General features: G+C 42.2%; 1 protein-coding gene across 1 annotated transcript; it reads right to left on the minus strand.

The window, feature by feature from the left end:
- Positions 1–871: 871 nt before the first annotated feature.
- LOC145877407 (tripartite motif-containing protein 16-like) lies at positions 872–10675 on the minus strand. The gene is made up of 6 exons (XM_082972765.1): positions 10011–10675; positions 9483–9578; positions 4574–4807; positions 3952–4111; positions 3767–3826; positions 872–3535 (listed from the first exon to the last, which is right to left on the minus strand). Exons 1-6 carry the CDS (start codon positions 10605–10607, stop codon positions 3024–3026), a joined length of 1659 nt encoding a protein of 552 aa, XP_082828891.1. The 5' UTR covers positions 10608–10675; the 3' UTR covers positions 872–3023.
- Between the last annotated feature and the right edge of the window lie 1395 nt (positions 10676–12070).

Genomic DNA, 12070 nt, shown 5'->3' on the forward strand with positions numbered 1-12070 from the left:
AGGGGAAAAAGAGGAAGGATGAGTGAAGAAAGGAGGGAAGGAAGGAGGGAAGGAAGAGAGGGAAGAAAGGAGGGAAGGAAGAGAGGGAAGAAAAGAGGGAAGGAAGAGAGGGAAGAAAAGAGGGAAGAAAGGAGGGAAGGAAGGAAGAGGGGGAGGGCGGGGTACATTTTAAAGGTGTTGGAATGTGGCTCTTGCCTTACAGCTCTGACCTGTAAATGAACACACGCCACTGATATATATATATATAAATAAATAAATAAATATTATATACGATGAAAAGTCCCTAAAAATAATTGGATTATGTTGTTGGGAGGGAGAACGGCTAATCTGCCTTGTGCTCAATTCCCTTTTGGTTTTTTAGAGAATTGACTGTAAAAAATAAAAATAACATTTTTTATGATGCTATAAAAAATAGTTTTGTCTTGTTCATAACCTCCTTTCTCTCATCCTGTTTTTCTCTGTATCAAGTTCAGATATTCAAGAGTTTAAAGACCTCTGTTTTTATTTAAACAGTATGAATAATAACAATGGCTGGGCTGATGGGCAGTTCAGTGACTTGGAGCCTTTGATTGCCCTGCCTCTGGGAGCCTGTCGACTTGTTACATGATTACTGAGTGAAAGAGAGCCTATGAAAGTTTTCATGGAGGGTGGGTGCCCCCTGGTGGCTGAACCTGAGATCAATGAGAGAACTTGTCAGAAAAACGACAGAGTCCCACCTCTTTTCAATGTACAAAGTAGAGAGTGGGGAAAAAATGTGTAAAAATGTATACAGTCTCTGGAATTTGTCAAAAAAAATAATAACTAAAAATAGTGAAAAAGGATTAAAATAAAGTTCCAACAGTACATGAGATGATCAGACTGAACCAACTGCTATCTTAAAATGTTTATTCAGTTAGGAAACAGAGGATGTATTACATAAAGTTATCACAGAATTAAAGTTATCACACAATTAAATAATAAATCCTCACTCACACAGACAAACATGGCTTCATTATTGTTCACAGTTTATTATCATAGTTTCTCACAGATCCTGACTTCCACTGTTAGAATGGCTGAGCGAGAGGAGGTGGGGCTTTTATTGAAGTATCTATGTGGACCCTACTACAGTTTAACCAGCTCAGATATAGACTACACCAGCATGACTAGTATCTATGTGGACCCTACTACAGTTTAACCAGCTCAGCTATAGACTACACCAGCATGACTAGTATCTATGTGGACCCTACTACAGTTTAACCAGCTCAGCTATAGACTACACCAGCATGACTAGTATCTATGTGGACCCTACTACAGTTTAACCAGCTCAGCTATAGACTACACCAGCATGACTAGTATCTATGTGGACCCTACTACAGTTTAACCAGCTCAGCTATAGACTACACCAGCATGACTAGTATCTATGTGGATCCTACTACAGTTTAACCAGCTCAGCTATAGACTACACCAGCATGACTAGTATCTATGTGGACCCTACTACAGTTTAACCAGCTCAGCTATAGACTACACCAGCATGACTAGTATCTATGTGGACCCTACTACAGTTTAACCAGCTCAGCTATAGACTACACCAGCATGACTAGTATCTATGTGGACCCTACTACAGTTTAACCAGCTCAGCTATAGACTACACCAGCATGACTAGTATCTATGTGGACCCTACTACAGTTTAACCAGCTCAGCTATAGACTACACCAGCATGACTAGTATCTATGTGGACCCTACTACAGTTTAACCAGCTCAGCTATAGACTACACCAGCATGACTAGTATCTATGTGGACCCTACTACAGTTTAACCAGCTCAGCTATAGACTACACCAGCATGACTAGTATCTATGTGGACCCTACTACAGTTTAACCAGCTCAGCTATAGACTACACCAGCATGACTAGTATCTATGTGGACCCTACTACAGTTTAACCAGCTCAGCTATAGACTACACCAGCATGACTAGTATCTATGTGGACCCTACTACAGTTTAACCAGCTCAGCTATAGACTACACCAGCATGACTAGTATCTATGTGGACCCTACTACAGTTTAACCAGCTCAGCTATAGACTACACCAGCATGACTAGTATCTATGTGGACCCTACTACAGTTTAACCAGCTCAGCTATAGACTACACCAGCATGACTAGTATCTATGTGGACCCTACTACAGTTTAACCAGCTCAGCTATAGACTACACCAGCATGACTAGTATCTATGTGGACCCTACTACAGTTTAACCAGCTCAGCTATAGACTACACCAGCGTGACTAGTATCTATGTGGACCCTACTACAGTTTAACCAGCTCAGCTATAGACTACACCAGCATGACTAGTATCTATGTGGACCCTACTACAGTTTAACCAGCTCAGCTATAGACTACACCAGCTTGACTAGTATCTATGTGGACCCTACTACAGTTTAACCAGCTCAGCTATAGACTACACCAGCATGACTAGTATCTATGTGGACCCTACTACAGTTTAACCAGCTCAGCAATAGACTACACCAGCATGACTAGTATCTATGTGGACCCTACTACAGTTTAACCAGCTCAGCTATAGACTACACCAGCGTGACTAGTATCTATGTGGACCCTACTACAGTTTAACTAGCTCAGCTATAGACTACACCAGCGTGACTAGTATCTATGTGGACCCTACTACAGTTTAACCAGCTCAGCTATAGACTACACCAGCATGACTAGTATCTATGTGGACCCTACTACAGTTTAACCAGCTCAGCTATAGACTACACCAGCATGACTAGTATCTATGTGGACCCTACTACAGTTTAACCAGCTCAGCTATAGACTACACCAGCATGACTAGTATCTATGTGGACCCTACTACAGTTTAACCAGCTCAGCTATAGACTACACCAGCATGACTAGTATCTATGTGGACCCTACTACAGTTTAACCAGCTCAGCTATAGACTACACCAGCATGACTAGTATCTATGTGGACCCTACTACAGTTTAACCAGCTCAGCTATAGACTACACCAGCATGACTAGTATCTATGTGGACCCTACTACAGTTTAACCAGCTCAGCAGTACCAGTGAGCATAAACCCAGGATAGATGGTCTGAGTGAATGTGGTCTGGACTCTGTGGAGGAGGGTCATTGTGTCAGAGACACTGTAGAAGGACAGAGTACCTGCCTTGTGATCCAGGTACACTCCTACTCTGGAGGACTGAGGGCCTGATACTTTAGTCTCAACATTATTGTGTATGAAATAATAACCATCACTACAGTACTGTAAACTCCAGGACTTGTTATTGTATCCAAATATATTATCTGACCCTGTTCTGCTGATGTCTTTATATGAGACTGCTGTAATAACAACATCCCCAGTCCACTCCACCTCCCAGTAACAGCGTCCAGACAGACCCTCTCTACACAGAACCTGGTACTGGTTGGTGAATCTGTCTGGATGACCAGGATATGGTTGGACTTGGTCTGTACAGGTCACCTTTCTGTTCCCTTCAGACAGAGAGAGGAGTGTGTGTGCTGTGTTTGGGTCCAGTGTGAGCTGACAGGAATCTGGGAGAAGAGCAGAGACCAATGAGGGGAGTCAGAACAATAAGTTAAGTCAGATACTGTATCTACCCTGTCTTTGATTAGAGCACAGCAGAGATCAAATCAGAGAAATATGAGGAGTCAGATAGATACCCAGTCTTTGATTAGATCTACTATTGCTATATATTTCTAGAGGGATTGTTAGGAGTGGCAGTAAAAAGAGACTGTTAGTTACTTCACAATAAAGAGACTCACATTGTAACAACTGTTCTCTGATCTTGGGCTCTGGAGGCAGAACAACCTCCACTATATTCACTACAGACACACAAACACATTGACAGAGAGAGGGAATGTTATCATCATACCATATTCCACATGTATATGACTAGTAGGGAACTTTCAATGGTCTAAAGTTGATGTTCTGATTGTTTTCAACACACCTGTAGTGGAGATCTTGGTCCATTCTCCTTTAAGGAAGTCTTCTAGTTTCTCTCTCAGTTCAGACACAGTCTTACTCACATCTCCAAAGAACTGAAGAGGACGGACAACGATGCTGGGTAAGTCTGAAGATACACTGATACTGGAGAGAGACTGATAACTCTGGAGAGAGAGAGAGACAGAGAGAGAGAGACAGAGAGAGAGAGAGACAGAGAGAGAGAGAGACAGAGAGAGAGAGACAGAGAGGAGGGACAGAGAGAGAGGGACAGAGAGAGAGAGAGAGAGATGCAGAGAGAGAGAGACACAGAGAGAGAGAGACACAGGGAGAGAGAGAGAGACAGGGAGAGAGAGAGAGACACAGGGAGAGAGAGAGAGAGACACAGGGAGAGAGAGAGAGAGAGACACAGGGAGAGAGAGAGAGACACAGGGAGAGAGAGAGAGACACAGGGAGAGAGAGAGACACAGGGAGAGAGAGAGACACAGGGAGAGAGAGAGACACAGGGAGAGAGAGAGAGAGAGACAGAGAGAGAGAGACAGAGAGAGGGGAACAGACAGGACAACATAAGATGAATAGTTTCACATGAAGTTAATTTCATATCACATGTAACAAGACAGTTTAGTTACCTGGAGGAAATGGATGTGATCCTCTGTGTGTGAGAGCTGCTCCAGCTCAGTGCTTCTCTTCCTCAGCTCAGCTATCTCCTGCTTCAGTTGCTCCAGGACTCCTTCAGCTTCACTCACTTGATCCTTCTCTTGGGCTCTGATCAGCTCCTTCACCTCAGAGCTCCTTCTCTCAATGGAGCGGATCAGCTCAGTAAAGATCTGATCACTGTCCTCCACTGCTGCCTGTGCAGAGCGCTGTTAAGAGAGAGAGAGAGAGAGAGAGAGAGAGACAGAGAGAGAGAGACAGAGAAGAGAGGGACAGAGAGAGAGAGAGAGAGAGACAGAGAGAGATAGCAGTTAGTTAATACACAACCCCCTGCCTCTGATGCCCCTTCCCTCCCGCTAAGCCCACCTCCGTACGGTACAGTAGCCTCTGTGCTGCTTTGAGTCAGAACGCTGCCACCCTGCTCTCCAGGTCCACCAAACCCAGTGATCAGTGGTTCCTCCCAGACCCACGGCCCAGGCACCACCCCCCCCCTCCTCTCGTGTGGGTCTCAGCAGCTGCCAGGCCCTCAGTACTGCAGCATAGAAATCAGAGACCCCTGTTGTATTGAGTCTCTCCGGCCGCATGATGAAGAGCTGCTGATCCAGCCACAAACCCAATTCAGTTTTCCATAAATGGCACCAAAAAATGTCTCCCTTTTTAATTTACCACTAAAACCTGTTCTTAGGACCAAGCCATAAAAAAATGTATTATAATAATAACTGGTTTACGTTTTAACTACCAACAATTGGTAAAAACTTTCCCCTTTCGGAAACAATGGGACGACCTCAGAGTTGACAAGGTAAAAATCTGTTGTTCTGCCGCTGAACAAGGCAGTTAACCCACTGGTCCCCAGGAGGCCGTCATTGTAAATAGAATTTGTTCTTAACTGACCTGCCTGGTTAAATAAAGGTTTCATTAAAAAGTCTGGCAATAACTTAACTTTTCATTAATTAGACAGACTCCTCTAAATAATAAATATAATTAAATAACAAAACAACAGTTAAATGCTAAGTACTATACATAGGTTTTATTTAAAAAATAACAATAGAACCTATTTAGTACTATAATGGTATTTACTAACATAATATTATTACTATAATAGTTTCTAAAGGGGTTCTAGGCTACCCTACCCTAGAATTAGGGTTCAGGATAAAACAGGTTATACGTAGGGTTCGAGTTTCTGTACAGCACTTTGTGACATCTGCTGATGTAAAAAGGTCTTTATAAATACATTAGATTGATTGTTAGGTTCAGGGTATTTAAAGAGATAAACTGTATGGGTTTATATCTCTCTTGCTCCTCCCTGTGGTCTTCTGTGGGAACTACATACCTCATTCACCACACTTGATAGGCTCATAATCTGAGGTAGCAACTGAGTCAGAGCTACAAATCAATGATCTCCACCTATCCATTAGGTTTACAACTCAGTGAACCTGCGCAGCATTCTCTCTATTTGATGTCTACGAACCAACAGATTTCAACGATTATCATATTACCCAGCAGCCATTTAGAAACAAATAAAATAAGGTTATTTCTTTTTATTCTTTCTTCTGACTGTTTAAATCGGCCACATCTTGAAAAAGAGAACAGGGACATGCGATTTTTTGAGAATTTACACCTTTTTATATAATAAAAAAATATATATACAGTTAACCATGATCAGAATATGTTTAACGTTTGAAGGCTTTGCGCCAACCATCCCTGTAAGTCACTACAATCTATAACCAGGTGAACAGTGAGCTTCCTCACTAAGTAGCTGTAACCTAGTTAATAATAAGTTACCTGAGGTAAACCTACAAGGTTAGTTAATAATAAGTTACCTGAGGTAAACCTACAAGGATAGTTAATAATAAGTTACCTGAGGTAAACCTACAAGGATAGTTAATAATAAGTTACCTGAGGTAAACCTACAAGTTTAGTTAATAATAAGTTACCTGAGGTAAACCTACAAGGATAGTTAATAATAAGTTACCTGAGGTAAACCTACAAGGTTAACGCGGGCTGGAAGAGAATTACTTCAAAACCACAGCAAACAGCTGGGACATATAGTAATATTATGTATATAATATTATATCACTGGGCTCCTCTGTGCTAACAAACCCTGTGTACCACCCCTCCCCTGTTTAACCTTGAATTTCGTTCAGATAAACACTTCCACATTTAGCAAAACGAACCAACTCTTTACGGATCTGTTCGGTGATAATAAACGGAGGCAGATTAGACACCACTACTCTTGTCGAAATCAGCACCAACACACCCCTCACATAAATCATACTGGTAACTAGCCGGGTAACAAGACTCACCTTTTACATTACCACAACCACCGCCTTGTTCATTCTGGATACAGAGTGTATATGTTCCTCTCCCACCTGTTCACCGACCAGGATCAATAATTCCTCCACACCATTCTCCACAACGCACCAGAAGAGGCAGCGTTTCTTCTCCACTCGGTTGAGGACATCAAACTACCCTACTCCCTCCTCAACTCTAACCGATAAACAGCGGAAACCGATAAACAAACCCTCCCACCATGAGAAAATACATTTGGAAAATAGGCAAAAGAATAGCTGCACTCTTCACGAACGACAAAACCTCACGTTACCAACTTCTTCTTCTTCTATGGTATAATGGAGGTCCTCAAACCAACGTTAAAGGAGCATGGCGCCTCCTACTGTGCTGGAGTGTGTTCAATCACGCTTTACACCATTTCTAAATCCTCCTACCTAACTCAGTACTTCTGAGAAAATAAAAAAGATCCCTACTAACTTCTAATAGACCCTCCCCCATCCCCCAAATCCCTTCCAACCCTCCAACCCCGTCCAACCTCAATGACCCTACACTTCAATCTTTCCCTCTCTTCAACATCCTTACAACACTATAACAACACATGCTGCACCGTTTCATTGACAATACCCTCCAGACACAAACCATTCAGATGCTGCCAACCAGATGGAAGGACCAGTTCAATGTACAATGTCCTAAACACAATCGAGGAAACACCACCTCTTCCTTCCTAATCTGACCTTTGAACCTTGGTCCACCGACCTTTCTTTGGAGGGCATATAAATGCCGTCCCTTGTGCTCAGAGTCCCATCTCTTCTGCCACACATCTATCAAAATGTCTCTGATCTCACATTTGTCCTCACCTCTACCCAGTGGAACATTAATATATATTATATCTTGTTTTAAAGTTATTTTAGCTAACTAGTCTACAATTTCATTCCATTCCACACCTGAATGTGCTGGGACCCAGCAGAATCTCACTACTAGACCCATTCTCTCAATTCTCCATAATAACATTAATACCTCCAATAGTAGGTCACTCCTAATAGATTTACCAGATGATAAACTATTCAATACAGACAGAGAATCTGAGGATACTATAACTCTAACAGGTTGTACGTCCTCCACCCACTGGAGGACAACTATTATCACCAACAGTTCAACTGAGTACACTGACAGTTCATCTGTTAGTCTTCTACATATCTGCACATCACATTCAGGAAGGTAAACACCTGCTCCTGTGGGCCCACTATCTGGGCCCTTGGATCCATCTGTGAAAAGAGGTAAAAAAGCATAACAACTTCTACCAGTGTAATTGTCAACCAGTTTCCCTTTATCACTGACTTCTGACCCAATCTTTCCTTTTGTCTACCAAGGTTAGATCAACAACAGGATCTGGGAGTAACCATGGAGGAACATCCCCTATCACCACAGAAAGGGCCAACCTCCAACTCCCTGAAACTACTCTCATCAGCAAGCTTTCCAACTGTCCAACCAAAACCACTGCCTTGTCTACTAGTATATTCCCAACAGTCATCTAGAACAGTAGCAGTGGGATGCTCAACCTCACAGCCTTTCAACCCAATAAGCTAATGACAATTTATTACGTCGTATATCCAAAGGCATCTCACCTGCCTCAACTGGTCTATAATATAAATACATGATATTATGGGATACAAAATGGGAAAAGGGGAAATTATGATAATACTAAAAAACACCCTTCTAACTAACCCTACACTCATTAAAAACCCACTACCCCCATTCCACTACTTTGACCCTATCTGCTCCTGCACCAGGACAACTAACCCTACACTCATTAAAACCCACTACCCCATTCCACTACTTTGACCCTATCTGCTCCTGCACCAGGCCAACTAACCCTACACTCATTAAAACCCACTACCCCATTCCACTACTTTGACCCTATCTGCTCCTGCACCAGGCCAACTAACCCTACACTCATTAAAACCCACTACCCCCATTCCACTACTTTGACCCTATCTGCTCCTGCACCAGGCCAACTAACCCTACACTCATTAAAACCCACTACCCCATTCCACTACTTTGACCCTATCTGCTCCTGCACCAGGCCAACTAACCCTACACTCATTAAAACCCACTACCCCATTCCACTACTTTGACCCTATCTGCTCCTGCACCAGGCCAACGACCTGGGAGGAAGGGACACCACCACTCAACACACCCTGGAACTCTTCTGAAGTCAAATCTAGTATGACCAAATACTTCTCTGCAGCTGCCACCAAAACATATTTTTTTTCAGTGATTTACATTCCATTTCTGCGGTACAGTTGATAACCATTTGCTATGAACACTAAGAAGCCAACCTTACTGAAGCATATATCCCTCGTTGGCCCGTCCCTCTGTGCTGTCACAGATCTACTACTCACAGGGATCCTCTCAGGATCCTTCAGCCTTGACCCATCCTCCTCTACTTTCTTCACTGCCTCAGCAGTGACAACCTGTTCCCAACAGTGGGGTCAGTGGGATTGGATAGGGGCCCCTCTACCTCTCTCTCTCTCTCTCTCTCTGACTGGAGGAGACAGGTGAAATGGTGTGTCTCCTCTGGTCAACAATACTCACCTTGAGAGACTCCACAGCCTGTTGGAGCTCCTTCAGCTCCTTCTCTCTCTCCTGGAATCTCTGCTGGACCTTCTGCTGACTCATCCCCAGCTGCCTCTGTGGAGAATCACTCTTCAATGAGCTATCAAGCTTTATTAGTCCAGTAGATCAATAGTATAGTAATGTGACATAGGGCCCATAGAGAGGAAGGTCTAAACAATGGATGGTCCATTTACTAAATGATATTTATTTGTTGCTATGTGAATGATTATAGTTTTTATGGTAGGACTACATGTATCAACAGGTTGAGACTGAACTTTGGACTCATAAAAGAGCATTCAGAATGATAATAGTGTTTGACATTATAAAATGGTGATACATCTGGAGAATCTGGGTTGACATATCAATATACTCAAGGTTTGTGTTCATATTTGTTCTGCTGAGGATCCATTTCATTTCAATGATCTCATATTCAAACAGCCTTAGTTCCTACTGTATCTTTAATTCTTTGTTTATCAGACAGTCACCAATAAGTTGTTCTGGTCTTACCTGTTTCTCAGTCCTCTCTGCTGCAGCTGACACTGTATCATGGCCTTTATGTTCATCCATTGTACACAGATAACAGATACACTGCTGATCGGTACGACAGTAAACCTCCAGCAGTTTGTCATGATGAGAGCAGATCTTCTCCTGTAGTTGTGCGGTGGCTTTGACCAGCTTGTGCCTCTTCAAAGCAGGAGATTCGTAGTGAGATTGGAGGTGAGTCTCACAGTAAGAGGCCAGACACGCCAGACAGGACATGAGTGCTTTCTGCTTTCTGGTCCCAGTGCAGACATCACACGCCACATCTCTAGGTCCAGCATAGCACAGAGCAGGAGGGGGAGCAGCCTGGAGTCCTGTCTTCTTCAGTTTCTCCACCAGCTCAGCCAACATGTTATTTTTACTCAGCGTCGGCCTCGGACTGAAGGTCTGTCTGCACTGAGGACAGCTATAGACCCCTTTCAGAACATCCTGATCCCAGCAGCCCTCAATACAGCTCCTACAGTAACTGTGTCCACAGGGGATGGCGACTGGTTCCTTCAGTAGATCCAGACAGACAGAACAACAGAACTGGTCCTGGTCCAGCAGAACTCCCTGTTGAGCCATTTGGACGGTTGTTCACTCTCACACAGACAGACGAGACAGAGACTCAGATCAGTTTCGTTTCCTCAGAAGAGAGGTTGTGGGAGGGGGAGGGATTTCCTGGTTCTGCCAGAGGGGAGGGGTTAGAGGGAGGGAGGAAGAGAGAGAGGAACTGCATGCAACATCAAGAGGGAGACAAATAGTTTTGTTCCAATGTTAGAGCCTTTAACATGGAACACATGACATAATGAATCTTAAAATGTGAGTTGTTAGAATATATGAAGGGTAACAGTTTTCTATGAAGTACGTATGTATCATTATTTTAATCACCTTTATAATGCCTTATAAATCAATAAGTCCTGAGGAGGTGTGATATATGGTTATTATACAGAACCACGGCTAAGGGCTGTTCTTAGACAAGACACAACACGGATTGAGAATTATCTAACACTTTCAACAATACAATCACATTTTATTTTATTGGTTTCATACACATATTTATCAGATGTTATTGTGGGTGAAGTGAAATGCTTGTGTTCCCAGCTCACAGAGGGCAAATCTAAAAAGTCAATGAAAATATTAGGACAAGCAATGATATATATATATATATATATACACTGTGTATTGTGATGTGATGCATAGACAATTTGGAGTACATCTGTAGTATATCTGAAGAATAGTAGATGTACAGTAGTAGTTATATAGGATGAACCATGACTAGAATACAGTATATACATATGAAGTGGACAGCAGTAGTTATATAGGATGAACCATGACTAGAATACAGTATATACATATGAAGTGGACAGCAGTAGTTATATAGGATGAACCATGACTAGAATACAGTATATACATATGAAGTGGACAGCAGTAGTTATATAGGATGAACCATGACTAGAATACAGTATATACATATGAAGTGGACAGCAGTAGTTATATAGGATGAACCAGGACTAGAATACAGTATATACATATGAAGTGGACAGCAGTAGTTATATAGGATGAACCATGACTAGAATACAGTATATACATATGAAGTGGACAGCAGTAGTTATATAGGATGAACCATGACTAGAATACAGTATATACATATGAAGTGGACAGCAGTAGTTATATAGGATGAACCATGACTAGAATACAGTATATACATATGAAGTGGACAGCAGTAGTTATATAGGATGAACCATGACTAGAATACAGTATATACATATGAAGTGGACAGCAGTAGTTATATTGGATGAACCATGACTGGAATACAGTATATACATATGAAGTGGACAGCAGTAGTTATATAGGATGAACCATGACTAGAATACAGTATATACATATGAAGTGGACAGCAGTAGTTATATAGGATGAACCATGACTAGAATACAGTATATACATATGAAGTGGACAGCAGTAGTTATATAGGATGAACCAGGACTAGAATACAGTATATACATTTTTATTTATTTCACCTTTATTTAACCAGGTAGGCAAGTTGA

The sequence above is a fragment of the Salmo salar genome, unplaced genomic scaffold (assembly GCF_965601325.2).
Source record: "Salmo salar unplaced genomic scaffold, fSalSal1 ptg001378l, whole genome shotgun sequence".
Lineage (NCBI taxonomy): Eukaryota > Metazoa > Chordata > Actinopteri > Salmoniformes > Salmonidae > Salmo > Salmo salar.